The 16,127-nt window shown below is 45.5% G+C and overlaps 1 protein-coding gene across 2 annotated transcripts in view; it reads left to right on the forward strand.

The window, feature by feature from the left end:
* The first annotated feature begins 14,315 nt into the window (after positions 1-14,315).
* Positions 14,316-16,127, forward strand: part of LOC124711255 (probable G-protein coupled receptor Mth-like 1) — a 369,949-nt gene continuing 368,137 nt past the window's right edge. For both annotated transcript variants that reach the window (XM_047241226.1, XM_047241227.1), the window contains exon 1: positions 14,316-14,558. In XM_047241226.1, coding sequence (XP_047097182.1) covers positions 14,404-14,558 — 155 coding nt within the window. In that variant the 5' untranslated portion in view covers positions 14,316-14,403. The remainder of the gene's footprint in view (positions 14,559-16,127) is intronic.

Consider the following 16,127-nt stretch of genomic DNA (forward strand, 5'->3'; position numbering starts at 1 on the left):
CGGTCACTATTTTTAACGAATTAACCGGGTTTCAACAGTGCTTCCTTAGAATTTAAATCAAAGAATGGCCTATAACATGGTCACAGAATTATGATTAAAAACGTATGATACAGAGTGTAAGTACAGAATCATCGTGAAAGACTGGCAGTACTTATATGTCATTTATAAAATAACAAATATGCCAAAAGAGCATTAGTCACAAAGATATTTAAGATAAAAAATTGTAATGGCGAGTCACTAAGGGCTGCTCGTTACTTGCGCGGTTACAGGTTGCAAACGGACTGCAACGTGCAGCCATGTACAAAATTTTGCAACTACATTCAGTTCCCCTCCAGCAGTTCTCCCCTTGATTTGGAGCAGACATTTTCTCAGTACGTTCCAAGAGAGCAAAGGATTGGTGCTGTAAACGGTCTATCTGTTTACCCACTTGCCCGCTCCCTTTGACGCTAGGTAAACCACGCGACCTTTTCAAATAATGCATTATTTGGGTCTTCAAACGCCTTACTTGCACACAGGATGGTTCCTCTTTTTTATTTTTATTTTTTAAAAAAAGAGAAACGCAACCTATGCTATTTAGGCTAAAGCAGACGCAGTGATGGCCACGGCCTCAGTGTCTCATTCGAATATCTCGCTGTTACGGCAATAGGGCTCTGCTACGCTTTACACTTTCTTCAATATCCACGCTTGGCCAGCTATGCTGCCAACGGTCTCACACCCCCTAATTCTAAGCTCGTATTGGAATTCCTCCTTTCTCCAGCTGCTCACTCCAGGCAAATCTTACCAATTCTGAAATAAATAAATCTCAACCAGTGTACAGGGTGAGACAGGTAAAACAGACCACCCCCAAATACATCCAGAATAAAGAATAAAGAATAAAGAGGTGTTGTTTTCGCCGAGTTATAGCGGACAATACAGCGATTTTCCTGATATCCTAGTAATATTTATTGTTTGTGGTCTCCGAATTACAACACAAACTTTGTCTTTTTCTTAACTGAACTATATGCTTTTTTCTGTGGAATGTGAAGGAAGCTTCTAGGAAAACTTCAACGACATGACGTGAATGAGACTTGATCAAATAGTAGCACGGGTTATAAGGCATTTCAAGCCTTCAGGAGTCGTCGGTGGTTCCTGATAGATCTCTTGCTTTAATTTTCGCCACAAATTAAAGTACAGAAGTGCTAAGTTTGATGAGGTTGCAGACCATTTTGGGTTTGCTGAACGGCCGTCTCAATGATCTTCAAATGTTCTCTTAAGAGAGTCTGTCATAAAACGTGCGGAATGGGAGAGACATCCTTCATATTAGTGCCGCACTGATTGCCTTGCGTCCAGTGAGAAGTCTTCGAATAAATGCGGCAGCGGAATCGCGTGAACTCAAAATACATTAATGGATTTACTCCAACAGTAAAACAGGGACCAATGACATGTATCTTAAAAAACACGCACCTAACGTTGATAGACCGAGAGCGTTGTTTTTATCCACTTCTTTGAGTCAGCTTGGATTTTTATCTGACTATTATAGCATACTGTGAAGTTTGATTTGCCCTTGGTTTGTAAACGACATTTCCTCTTTAAACAAAACTTTGCACTGATATGCCGCATCACTCTGCACTTTTAGCATGATAACATTCAGAAAACTGTAACCAGTTTTGGGAGTCATTGCCGGGAAGCTGTAGATGTGCCGCAATATTAAGAGGATGGAATGCGATGGAATGTAGTGTTTGCAGAACATTCGTTAAGTTAATTCCTCTTGTACTGCCGAAATGCCTCTTAGTGGCATTTGCATAGTATGTTACAGCTGCTAAAATGTTGATTTCATTTCTTTCATCAGGTTCTCTTCTTTTTCGTTGGCGTAATTGATTTTACACACTTCCAGTGACTAGAACGTCACAAAAGTTTTCAAAGGCAGACCGTGTGTGCTTCCGCACCGCTGCTGTAATAGTTTGGCGACAATCGCTATGAACAATATTCACTTTTTCGAGTGTCGTATACATTGTGGCTGCTTCAATAATTATACGAGCAAGTTATCTGATTTCTACAACAGCAGAACAGGGTCTGATGGTGTTCAAGCCCACAGGTTAGCACAAGAACCGTGCCTGAGTTACGTGTTTGCTTAAATTTGGTAAAATGTGAAAGACTTTTTGTGGAACCTTATCTCCTGATGGCGGGACAGTGGTTTGCGGGCGTTCTTATATTGATACCATTTGATCAAGTCGTATACATGTTAGTCGTCGAAGTTGTCTCAGAAGCTCCTTTCAAATGCCACAGAAGAAGTACATGGTTTCATAATCCGGTATCGTAATTCGGCGACTAGAACCGATAAAAAATTTCTTGCCAACGTCAGGATATTCGTCATATTGGCCGCTAGAACACGGCGAAAACCGCGCCTCGATATATTTACTCATTCTAGATACACTTGGGGGTAACCTGTTTTAGCTGCCTCAGCCTGGATGTGTCCCAAATTAAGGAGAGTAAACTAATTGACAATAACGCACGTAATCAAAAGCGACCAGCTCTGCTGCCATTGTGTAACAGAGCGACGAGAAAGTGGAATGGCTGGCTGATTAAGCTGGTTATCCTCAAAATCATATATAAATTAGAACAAAGCTTAATCGCCTCCAGTGTATAAATTAAAAAAGGAGGAAAACAGAGATATAAAGCAGTTAGGTTCAGCGACCAGTTTACTAATAAATTTTAGAAACTGAATTTAATGATTAGGACCAATGGTCAAATGGTTCAAATGGCTCTGAGCACTATGGGACTCAACATCTGAGGTCATTAGTCCCCTAGAACTTAGAACTAGTTAAACCTAACTAACCTAAGGACATCACAAACATCCATGCCCGAGGCAGGATTCGAACCTGCGACCGTAGCGGTCTTGCGGTTCCAGACTGCAGCGCCTTTAACCGCACGGCCACTTCGGCCGGCGACCAATAGTCGCTTTGAGAAAACAGCACAGGGATTGTCCTCTGTTGCCTATATCTTAACGAACTCTTTTACACACTAGGCGCAACTGCGTGAAATTGAAAAGACTAAAATTGTCATCGGCACCAATGCAAAACAGAGAAACATTATAAGAGGCAAATCTGATGAGTAATTTTACAGACACGCAAAGTCAGTGATTGTTTTCAGCGTCTTATTCTACGGAAACTCTTCCAGTATCTCCTTGAGAAGGTGACGGTTACATCAGAATTCCTGTTGCCATGGGACGGTTCCACTGACTTGTAAAGTCAACCGAGATAAAGCCGTTGCTCTACAGTACCAGCAGTCAGCAGCTGACCCCCTCAGTTCAGACACATCAGTCGTTCTGGCCGCCGCGCCGGTTCTAGCTGCTCCACCGTGCAGGCGTCTATCACGGCACATCAGGCCGCCAAGAAATTCAAAGCTGCACAGCTGTCAGTCGCGAAAGGGAGCCATATCCATCACTGCACAGTAAGCACGTTTTAAGCTGACAATATTTTCCTAATATTCTACTAACGAAATGAAGAATGAGAATTTCACTCTGCAGCGGAGTGTGCACTCATATAAAACTTCATGGTAGATTAAAAGTGTGTGCCCGACCGATACTCGAACTCGGGACCTTTGCCTTTGGAGGGCAAGTGCTCTACAATCTGAGCTACCCAAGCACGACTGGGGGATGTTTCCAGAATGAGAAAGGCTGTGGCTAAGTCTCCGCAATAACCTTTCTTCCGGGAGTGCTACTTCTGCAAGGTTCGCAGAAGAGCTTCTGTGAAGTCATGAAGGTAGGAGACGAGATGCAGAAGTAAAGCTGTGAGGACAGGTCGTGAGTCGTGCTTGGGTAGCTCAGATGGTGAAGCGCTTGCCCGCGAAAGGCAAAGGTCCCGAGTTCGAGTCTCGGTCCGGCACACAGTTTTAATCTGCTAGAAAGTTTCATAACGAAATGAAGTTTGACATCTGTTTTCGTATGTCGTCGTTGAGTGACTGTAGAAGGATACAAAATAATTTAGGCAAAATTTCTAGTTATTGCGATGAATGGCAACTAGTTCTCAATGCAGAGGAACGTAAGTTAATGAGGATGAGAAGGAAAACCAAACTCGGAATGTCTGAATACAGCATTAGTCCTGCTTAACACAGTCACGTCGTTGAAATATCTGTGCGTAACGTTGCAAAGTGATTTGAAATAGAACGAGCATATGAGGATTGTGGCATGGAATGCGAATGGCCGATTTCGGTTTATTGGGAGAATGTTAGGAAAGTGTGATTCATCTGTAAAGTAGACGTCATGTAGGGCGCTAGTGCGACCTATTCTTGAGAACTGCTCGAGTGTTTGGGATCTGCATCAGGTCAGATTAAAGGAAGACATCGAAGCAGTTCAGAGACGGTCAGCTAGGTTTGTAACTCGTAAGCTCGAACAACAAACAAGAATTATGGGGATGCCTCGGGAACCCTAATGGGAATTCCTGAAGGGAAGGCGACGTTCTTTCCGACGAATACTGTAGAGAAAACTTAGATGACCGTCATTTGAAGCTGACTGCAAAATGATTTTATTGCCGCTAAAGTACATTTCTTGCAAGGACACGAAGATACAACAAATTAGGGCTCATACGGAGAAATATAGACAGCCGTTTTTCCCTCGCGCTATTTGCGAACTGAACAGGAAAGATTAGCAGTGGTATAGGGTACCCTCTCCCACGCACCGCACAGTGGCTTGCAGAGACGTGTAGATGCAGATATGTGCATTGCATTTAATATCCTTACGAATTCTGAATGCCAGGTATTTTTATGAGTTGACCCGATTCCATTTGGGGCTCACTGATATTGTACTCATATCATACTAACTTATTTCGTTTTGCGAAGTACGCAGTTTTACATTTCTGAGCTGAGAGGAGTTGAAACACTCGCTGCAACTCCTTGTACTCATATCTAGGTCCGACTTAATACACGTGCAACTCTTTTTAAACAGTACTTCATTGTAGCTAATTGCTAAATATATAAAAAGTTTGAGGTTACTATTAATACGGTCTTATAAGTGACTAACATACAGCATGCCCGCCCGGTTAGCCGAGCGGTCTAACGTAGGGCTTTCTGGAGTGGGAAGGAGCGCCTGGTGCCCAGCACGAATCCGCCTGGCGCATTTGTGTCGAGGTCCAGTGAGCCGGCCAGTCTGTGGCGGTTTTCCATCTGCCTCGGCGAGTGCGGGCTGGTTCCCCTTATTCCGCCTCAGCTACACTATGTCGGCGATTGCTGCGCAAACAAGTCCTCCACGTACGCGTACACCACCATTACTCTACCACGCAAACATAGGGGTTTCACTCGTCTGGTGTGAGTCGTTCCCTGGGGGGTCCACCAGGAGCCGAACCAAACAATAACCCTGAAAGAGTGGTTCGGTGTGGGGCGGCGGATGGGTGAAGTGGACTGGAGTTGTGGATCACTGCGGCAGCGTCGTTTCTAGGCCCCCGGGTGACATACAATGCAATACATACAGCATACGGCATGAGCAACAAGGGTTCCAGCACACATCCCTGAGGCATTTCTGAAATTACCCCTTTGTGTATCGATTACTATAGATCCGAGATAACATCTACGTCCTCCGTACCAAAAAATATTCAGTCACAATTTTTTTTTTGATATTCCGTACTATCACACCTTTATCAATAATCGTTGTGGTACATCTACATCTACATCTACATCTACATCCATACTCCGCAAGCCACCTGACGGTGTGAGGCAGAGGGTACCTTGAGTTCATCTATCGATTCTCCTATTCCAGTCTCGTATTGTTCGTGGAAAGATGGATTGTCGGTATGCTTCTGTGTGGGCTCTAATCTCTCTGATTTTATCCTCATGGTCTCTTCGAGAGATATACGTAGGAGGGAGCAATATACTGCTTGACTCCTCGCTGAAGTTATGTTCTCGAAACTTCAACAAAGGCCCGTACCGAGCTACTGAGCGTCTCTCCTGCAGAGTCTTCCACTGGAGTTTACCTATTATCTCCGTAACGCTTTCGCGATTACTAAATGATCCTGTAACGAAGCGCGCTGCTCTCCGTTGGAACTTCTCTATCTCTTCTATCAACTGTGTTCTGTCAATCACTTCACTTTCAGAAACAACATGATCTTTCTCATGGACTGTTATTAAATGTATTTAGTCACCATGACGCCATTCTCAAGTAAAAGCTCACTGTGGACTGCGTCAGTGCATAATCTTTACCTTTCAAGACGACACCGTTCTCTTGTCAAATATGGCTATCAACTATGTCTACATATTGCAACATCTTCATTCAAAGGTATTTCTGAAAAGGCGATAATGTTGACGGATAGTAACAGCAGGACATTTCATGTGGGCACTCCTGTTGGATGTGTGCACTTCGGGCGTCTTGTATAGCTGTGACCCCATCAGAGAAGATTTCTCAAACAGTCGTAGGTCCATTGATCACAACCGACTGTAATGAGGATCTAGGATTCTGTGAATCTGATGAATGATTCCTTATTTTTAATGGATGCAACTGTAATTTTATTGCCATGGTGGTATGTGTCCTACTATACTTTGTCGCAGTTTGAATAAAAACTGACTGTCACATTTTTTATATGACTGACCCAGTACACATTCCTTTTCAGAGCGAACTCACTGTTGGAACTGACTCCAGCAGCGTGGTATCGAGCTATTCTGGAGTCTCTGTTCTCGACTTTCAGCTAGTCAGAGACCAGGAAAGTCGACGCTTCATTATAAGGGCATGCCCTTGACAGTTAATAGTAGACAAGAAAACGGTCGTTCATGTAATCGCCCACACACTCAGAGCGTGATCACGATGCAACAAGCGTTGCCCACAAGCTTTGAGCCATATTGTACCACATTACATTTTTCACGAGTGCAGTAAACCACACACACAATGCAGTATTTCAAGTGCACAATAAGAAAGAAGCCTTCGTCATTTGCATAAAATAGTGTAGCACAGCATGTAAAAATTACTGTCGACACTATGTAATCTGCACATGTTATTTTCGCCGTGCGTCCATCAGTACTGACATTTTACAACCAACAACTGCGTTCCTTTATATGAGTGACGAAGACACATGTCTTGTTGTGCACACTGAATACGTAAACAAGATTGGCACGAGGACGGTGGTTTCTTGAAAACAACGATTAATGCATCGACGCAGTTCATAGTGTGCTGTCACATAATGACATAATAGGCCGAAATAGCCGTTCTGGTGAATAAATACGTCTAATAATTGTCCTGGAACAAAATTTTGTCATTTGTAAAATTTACCAGGACTATGGACGCAAGTAAGCAGAAAAGAACTTCAGTTTCAAATGAGTGTTTAAGGTAGGAGAAAGAAGGGAAAAATTGGGTACCTTAGCTTCTAATCCACGAAGATTATTTTCAGTCAATAAGTTTGCAAATTGAGGTTATTCAGATCTTTCATGTATTCAACATCAGGTACTAGTCCTGTTTCAGCTTAAAATAAACCATCACGTTATAAAAAAATAATAAACGCAGTAAAGTACAAAAAACAGGTTTTGTCTCACTCATGGAGTAAATGGGACACCCATATCAATGAAACGAAAGAACTGGAAAATAAGTTTTATTTTGGTGCAAAAAGAAATATATGAAAAAATTCTAGCAAGGGATACGATAAAGCTTTCTTGGGTACCAAAATCCGTTGTTAAACAATATGAATTTCTGAAGCCGGCCGCGGTGGCCGAGCAGTTCTAGACGCTTCAGTCCGGAACCGCACTGCTGCTACGGTCGCCGGCCACGATGGTCTAGCGGTTCTAGGCGCGCAGTCCGGAACCGCGCGACTGCTACGGTCGCAGGTTCGAATCCTGCCTCGGGCATGGATGTGTGTGATGTCCTTAGGTTAGTTAGGTTTAAGTAGTTCTAAGTTCTAGGGGACTGATGACCACAGATGTTAAGTCCCATAGTGCTCAGAGCCATTTGAACCATTTTTTTGCTACGGTCGCAGGTTCGAATCCTGGCCTCGGGCATGGATGTGTGTGATGTTCTTAGATTCGTTAGGTTTAAGTAGTTCTAAGGAACTGATGACCTCAGATGATAAGTCCCATAGTGCTCAGAGCCATTTGAACCATTTTTGAATTTCCGAAGAGTTCAAAATATTTCATTTGATGTAGGGAAAGTTCTCAATCACCGGTCCTCATAAAAAACCGAAAACACACTTTATTATGAACAGAAATCACAGACAAAGCAGTTGTCTTCTTGCTCAGCACTGGAACATTCTTCATGAGGCCAGACACGACAAGATAGGTCCTAGATCCACTAATCCTTTGATAAGGTCGCGTGTGTGCCGCGCAGGGTAGCCGCGCGTTCTAGAGCGTCTTGTGACGGTCCGTGCGGCTTCCCCCGTCGGATGTTCGAGTCCTCCCTCGAGAATCGGTGTGTGTCTCGTCCTTAGCGTAAGTTAGTTTAAGTTACATTAACTAGTGCGTAAGCTTAGGGACCTCAGCAGTTTGGTCCCATAAAACCTTACTACGAATTTCCAATTTTAACTTCGTGTGTTTCTTTTTCGTCTGATGAAATCGCAGGATCTTGGTATTTCAATTTTTTGGGGTTGGTCTAGTCTTTCGAACAGTCGTTCTCTATTTCCTCACCTTTTGTTTCTTCCCAATCTTTCGTTATCGGTTGTTCTTTTTTGTCTTTCCTGGCTTTTTCTTCAAGTTCCAAATCATTTTTGTATGCAGAGGAGGTCATTACGTGTGCTTTGCCCCTTTCTCCTATCGACACGCGGATAAGATGCCTGTCATCTCGATTGCTAGTGAAACGAGTCCGTTGGGATCCAGCACGGCGTTCCGTACTATGCTCCTGGACCCACCGATTCCATACTCTACTAACAGTCATTGGATCTCGACCAACGCGAGCAGCAACGTCACGATACGATAAACCGCAATCGCGATAGGCTACAATCCGACCTTTATCAAAGTCGGAAACGTGATGGTACGCATTTCTCGTCCTTACACGAGGCATCGCAACAACGTTTCACCAGGCAACGCCGGTCAACTGCTGTTTGTGTATGAGAAATCTGTTGGAAACTCTCCTCATGTCAGCACGTTGTAGGTGTCGCCACCGGCGCCAGCCTTGTGAATCCTCTGAAAAGCTTATCATTTTAATATCACAGCATCTTCTTCCTGTCGGTTAAATTTCGCGTCTGTAGCACGTCATCTTCGTAGTGTAGCAATTTTAATGGCCAGTAGTGTAATAAACGCAGTAAAGTACAAAAAACAGGTTTTGTCTCACTATGGAGTAAATGGGGTACCCATATAAATGAAACGAAAGAACTGAAAAAGAAGTTTTATTTTAGTGCAAAAAATATATGAAAATATTCTAGCAAGGGATACGATAAATCTTTCTTGAGTACCAAAATCCGTTGTCAACAAATCTGAATTTCTGAAAAGTTCAAAATATTTCATTTGATGTAGGGAAGTTCTCAATCACTGGTTGTCATAATAAACCTAAAACATACTTTATTGTGAACAGAAGTCACAGACAAAGCAGTTGTTTTCTTGTTCGGCATTGGAACATTCTTCACGAGGCCAGGCACGATGAGATAGGTCCTAGATCCACTCATCCTTTGATAACTTATTCTGGATTTTTTTCGTCTGATGAAATCGCAGAATGTTGGTATTTCAATTTTTTTGAGCTGGTCTAGTCTTTCGAACCGTCGTTCTGTACTTCCTCACCTTTTGTTTCTTCCCCAAGGTTTCGTTTTCAGCCTGGTCTTCGTTTTTGTCTTTCCTGGCTTTTTCTTCAACTTCGAAATCATTTTTATATGCAGAGGAGGTCATTACGAACGCTGTGGCCTTTCTCCTATTGGCGATTTTATTTTCACTTCCTACCTAGTCAACCTTTTAAGGAGACATGAGAAGCTCTCTCAAATCCAGTTTTCCCCACCCAGTACATCCGGTTTTATCTCACGCTTGAAGATTGAATAAGATATGGCGTTGGAATGTTAGCATTTACATACTGTGCATCACACAAACACTGAAGTACCGTGGAAACATACTTAATCTAAATAGTTACTTGCCTATTTTTTTCTGGTAATGTTTCTCTTCAAGACATTGCTCCAAGTATCACCAACATCGAAGAAAATTTCAGCGAAAACTTTAAAAATGTCTAGAAGGAAAAGCAACGGATTCCCGCTAATGAGGGTTATTTCTACACTCCTGGAAATTGAAATAAGAACACCGTGAATTCATTGTCCCAGGAAAGGGAAACTTTATTGACACATTCCTGGGGTCAGATACATCACATGATCACACTGACAGACCTACAGGCACATAAAAACAGGCAACAGAGCATGCACAATGTCGGCACTAGTACGGTGTATATCCACCTTTCGCAGCAATGCAGGCTGCTATTCTCCCATGGAGACGATCGTAGAGATGCTGGATGTAGTCCTGTGGAACGGCTTGCCATGCCATTTCCACCTGGCGCCTCAGTTGGACCAGCGTTCGTGCTGGACGTGCAGACCGCGTGAGACGACGCTTCATCCAGTCCCAAACATGCTCAATGGGGGACAGATCCGGAGATCTTGCTGGCCAGGGTAGTTGACTTACACCTTCTAGAGCACGTTGGGTGGCACGGGATACATGCGGACGTGCATTGTCCTGTTGGAACAGCAAGTTCCCTTGCCGGTCTAGGAATGGTAGAACGATGGGTTCGATGACGGTTTGGATGTACCGTGCACTATTCAGTGTCCCCTCGACGATCACCAGTGGTGTACGGCCAGTGTAGGAGATCGCTCCCCACACCATGATGCCGGGTGTTGGTCCTGTGTGCCTCGGTCGTATGCAGTCCTGATTGTGGCGCTCACCTGCACGGCGCCAAACACGCATACGATCATCATTGGCACCAAGGCAGATGCGACTCTCATCGCTGAAGACGACACGTCTCCATTCGTCCCTCCATTCACGCCTGTCGCGACACCACTGGAGGCGGGCTGCACGATGTTGGGGCGTGAGCGGAAGACGGCCTAACGGTGTGCGTGACCGTAGCCCAGCTTCACGGAGACGGTTGCGAATGGTCCTCGCCGATACCCCAGGAGCAACAGTGTCCCTAATTTGCTGGGAAGTGGCGGTGCGGTCCCCTGCGGCACTGCGTAGGATCCTACGGTCTTGGCGTGCATCCGTGCGTCGCTGCGGTCCGGTCCCAGGTCGACAGGCACGTGCACCTTTCGCCGACCACTGGCGACAACATCGATGTACTGTGGAGACCTCACGCCCCACGTGTTGAGCAATTCGGCGGTACGTCCACCCGGCCTCCCGCATGCCCACTATACGCCCTCGCTCAAAGTCCGTCAACTGCACATACGGTTCACGTCCACGCTGTCGCGGCATGCTACCAGTATTAAAGACTGCGACGGAGCTCCGTATGCCACGGCAAACTGGCTGACACTGATGGCGGCGGTGCACAAATGCTGCGCAGCTAGCGCCATTCGACGGCCAACACCGCGGTTCCTGGTGTGTCCGCTGTGCCGTGCGTGTGATCATTGCTTGTACAGCCCTCTCGCAGTGTCCGGAGCAAGTATGGTGGGTCTGACACACCGGTGTCAATGTGTTCTTTTTTCCATTTCCAGGAGTGTATTTCATGAATGACGGTAGCTACTACATCTACATCTACATTTATACTCCGCAAGCCACCCAATGGTGTGTGGCGGAGGGCACTTTACGTGCCACTGTCATAACCTCCCTTTTCTGTTCCAGTCGCCAGAAAGCCTTCGTGCGCGCTCGAATCTCTCTAATTTTCCATTCGTGATCTTCTCGGGAGGTATAAGTAGGGGGAAGCAATATATTCGATACCTCATCCAGAAACGCACCCTCTCTAAACCTGGACAGCAAGCTACACCGCGATGCAGAGCACCTCTCTTGCAGAGTCTGCCACTTCAGTTTGCTAAACATCTCCGTAACACTATCACGCTTACCAAATAACCCTGTGACGAAACGCGCCGTTCTTCTTTGGATCTTCTCTATCTCTTCCGTCAACCCGACCTGGTACGGATCCCGCACTGATGAGCAATACTCAGGTATAGGTCGAACGAATGTTTTTTAAGCCCCCAATGAATCTCAACCTGGCACCCGCCTTACCAACAATTAATTTTACATTTCTGAGGCGTATTAGATGGATGGCTGCACTGGTCACTGAAATGTGAAGCTAACCAGATTTGACTCGGTTTCGAGTGTTTGTGTGTGTGTGTGTGTGTGTGTGTGTGTGTGTGTGTGCGTGTGTGTGTATTGGACGGCATAAAGTGAAAGAGCGACAGTGATAAGAGACGGGAAGTGGAGGCGGCCAGACGAGGCTGTAGAGAGTAAACCCTGAATGGGCCTGGCTGGCCTCGCGGGCCTGACCTGGGAATCCCCGAGAGTTTCTCCCGGCAGGGCAGGCTCGTGCGCCGTCGGCTCTGCTCGGCAGTGTTCGGCTGGCGGGAGTCCATCGGCGGTGGACGGGCACCGGCGCACCAGCCAGCCGCCTCCAGTCCGTGGTCCGCGCTGTGCGCCTGTGGCAGCCGCGCCTCCACTGCAAGAAGCGAGGGGCTGCAGACGCTCGCGTGTAGCAGGCGCCTCTACCCGCTCCGGTCCATTCGCTAAACGAGTGGGCGTACTCGCAGCACAGCGGCGTCCCGAGCCTGGGATTACTCACCTTCCACCGACGTGACTAACGACCGTTACCAGTGTGTTTAGCTGCTAACGCCCTCACACAGGCTGCAGACACGTTTGAGAATTCGAATGCATATTTACATATCTATATCAGCGAAAAGATAGAAAAGTTATTTCGTCAGTCTTCTGTCGCGCTACAGAGTTTTCGAACTTTGTTGCCAGCAGCGGCAGTATCGCAGTTCAAACGTTCGTCGACGGGTAAAGTTGCTGAAGAATACATTACCGGCTACTCAGTATTTCGCGATTCACAAAAGTCGATACAATAGTAGGACAGATATATGACACAAAAAGCTGCTGTCAGACAACACCATCGGGTGGGAACGAGACTAGGAAATTGACAATAGAGAAGATGAACTTTCATCTGTAGAACAAACTCTACTGTGGTACTCGTACATACAGTTTCACTAACGGAACCGCTAACGCGTAACGGGTTGAAACCTACAAGCAGAAAGCCATTGTAACATCTCTAGGCTAGACGCTTCCAACTGTGGTTCTCATATCGCTGACGGACAGTATTCCTGTTATCTCTTCCACTGTTCTGGCGGAGTCTAACGTTCCTTAAACGCCCGTATTTCCTTACGAATAATTCATTTGAGAGTTTTGTTAACTGACACACGGAACTCTTAGTACCGTCGTACTTTTAAGAGAGAATTTGCTACGTCTCTTTCCCTCAGCTTCTTTGCTGGAAACTCAAACAAATACGTCGCAGGTGGTCGAGTTTTTGCAGTCATAAATCTGTTCTATGTCTAGATCGGGTAGGTTTTATTAAACTAATTCACGAGTTTATTTACACTCTGAACTTATCAAATTTATTTTATTCAAGGCGATTTACGTCAGATCATTCACACTGATATCCAGAACAGTTCTTGAATCATTAATTGTAGTTCGAATGTAATTCACTTTTACGGCTGTGCAGATCCTATCTTGTTCGTTCAGGAAAACATTTGATGAACGATATTAGGTTTCAGTTTCCTAGCGTGAAACTGTAATGCATGAATTCCAATGTTTGATATTGTCTTTCTAAGCAAGTTGTAGCTCGTCCCGTTCTTAAGGACTGTCTTACAGCTCTAATTAGCCAGTCACCACGGGGATGTGCGGTGTCACAATCTGCTTTCGATAGTAGGAATACGCGTCATTAAACTTCGCGTTTCACTGACTCTAGACAGAACAGAAATTTCGTGGAGAGTCACTTTTCTTTTAGAAAACAAAATGTGAAAACTGGTATCCGCATACCGATGCCGTCGTGTGAAAATCGTTGTTTACAATGGCGAGTAATGCAGTACGACGACGATCGTAGCGTGTTTCTTGCCGGACTTCATGTGAACGAGCATGAACTGTAAACATACCCAGTGGGACGCAGTGTGCCTGTCGAACGCGTTGTAACGGTGCTTAGGCCGGGGGAGAAAGTGCGGTTAGCGTGACAGTAATATTTCTGCAGGTGACAGCTTTGTGCTGTGAACAAGTCATCAAAACTGTGTCTGAATTCTTTAGCTAGACACAGCTTTTCGCACGACTAGAGTCTGCAGTGAAGATTTTCCACACGTGTTTTTTTTTTTTTTTTTTTTTTTTTTTTTTTTTTTTTTTTTGGGAAGGGTGTTTCATCGTGTTACTTCCTCCCAGACAGTGACCTCCCGACGAAGTGAGGTAAGAAGGTTAGCCAGAGAGGAATTTTACCTGATAGAGTGCGATCGGAGTGGTGGTGTGGTGGTGTAAGAGTGAGACGGACATATAAGCAAGTGCGGCACGGTGGTCCAGAGTAGCAGGAGCTCGCCGGAGATGGTGGTGGTCGCTGTGTTGGTGGCGATGGTGGTGGCGGCTGTGGAGCAGTGCAGCGCGTCCGAGCCGCTAGTGGTGCGCGTCAACAAGTGCTGCCCTCTGCACCAGCAGCTGGCGATAAACATGACCGCCTGCCTCGACTACGATTACGAGAAGTAAGTCCATATTCCTTCTCTAGTCTCATCCCACATTTACTTATATTTGTATTTAGTCAAGTCAGGACCACGTGAAGCAGCTGATTTATAACATCATCCTTTTCCTTAGGTTCCCAATACTTCTCTATTCTTTCTCTCTGTTGTTCTTTCTTCAGCTACCGTGCCGGTATAATAGAGTGAGAAGAATGGTAGGACTGGAATTTTTGTGTCATCTCGCCCGGTGGTAATATACAGGGTGTGCAGAATCGTGAGGCGCATATTCTCTTGTGTTTCAGCAGAGACCTGCAATTTCGTTTTTGCAGTGTATAGCTGGAGTCAGCCCAAAGCAAAACTGTACATCACATTTTTCAAACGACGCCCAACGTCAACGGGGTTTGTTTTCTATTACGAACAAAATTATTTTAAAAACATAATTTCATGTGCCCATTCGAAAGAGCGGTCCCAAATTAGTGTAATGTGATATGCGTTTTAAGCATATGTCCTAACAGTGACAGTAAAATACGAAGAATAGCCGGTACTACAACAGCGACAGCACCGCCATGCAACAGCGCTGCTCATTCGCTACTGGAAAGCTGGTTATTCTTCGTATTTCACTGTCCCTGTTAACACATGTCCATAAGAGGAATAAATCACATTAATTTGAAACCGCTCCATCGAACAGGCACGTAAAAGTTCGCTTTAAAACCTTTGTTTGTTAATGAGAAACAAACCGACGCTTTCCGCTGAGTCGGGGCTTTGTTTGAAAGATGCGATGTACAGTATTTGTTTGGAACAACCCCAGCTACACATTTAGAAAACGAAATTGCAGATATCTGCCGAAACACCAGCGAAAACGCACCTGACGATTCATAGGAGGGACACACTCTATGTATATACACTCCTGGAAATTGAAATAAGAACACCGTGAATTCATTGTCCCAGGAAGGGGAAACTTTATTGACACATTCCTGGGGTCAGATACATCACATGATCACACTGACAGAACCACAGGCACATAGACACAGGCAACAGAGCATGCACAATGTCGGCACTAGTACGGTGTATATCCACCTTTCGCAGCAATGCAGGCTGCTATTCTCCCATGGAGACGATCGTAGAGATGCTGGATGTAGTCCTGTGGAACGGCTTGCCATGCCATTTCCACCTGGCGCCTCAGTTGGACCAGCGTTCGTGCTGGTCGTGCAGACCGCGTGAGACGACGCTTCATCCAGTCCCAAACATGCTCAATGGGGGACAGATCCGGAGGTCTTGCTGGCCAGGGTAGTTGACTTACACCTTCTAGAGCACGTTGGGTGGCACGGGATACATGCGGACGTGCATTGTCCTGTTGGAACAGCAAGTTCCCTTGCCGGTCTAGAAATGGTAGAACGATGGGTTCGATGACGGTTTGGATGTACCGTGCACTATTCAGTGTCCCCTCGACGATCACCAGTGGTGTACGGCCAGTGTAGGAGATCGCTCCCCACACCATGATGCCGGGTGTTGGCCCTGTGTGCCTCGGTCGTATGCAGTCCTGATTGTGGCGCTCACCTGCACGGCGCCAAACACGCATACGACCATCATTGGCAC

This window comes from Schistocerca piceifrons, chromosome 8, assembly GCF_021461385.2.
Source record: "Schistocerca piceifrons isolate TAMUIC-IGC-003096 chromosome 8, iqSchPice1.1, whole genome shotgun sequence".
NCBI classification, from domain to species: domain Eukaryota; kingdom Metazoa; phylum Arthropoda; class Insecta; order Orthoptera; family Acrididae; genus Schistocerca; species Schistocerca piceifrons.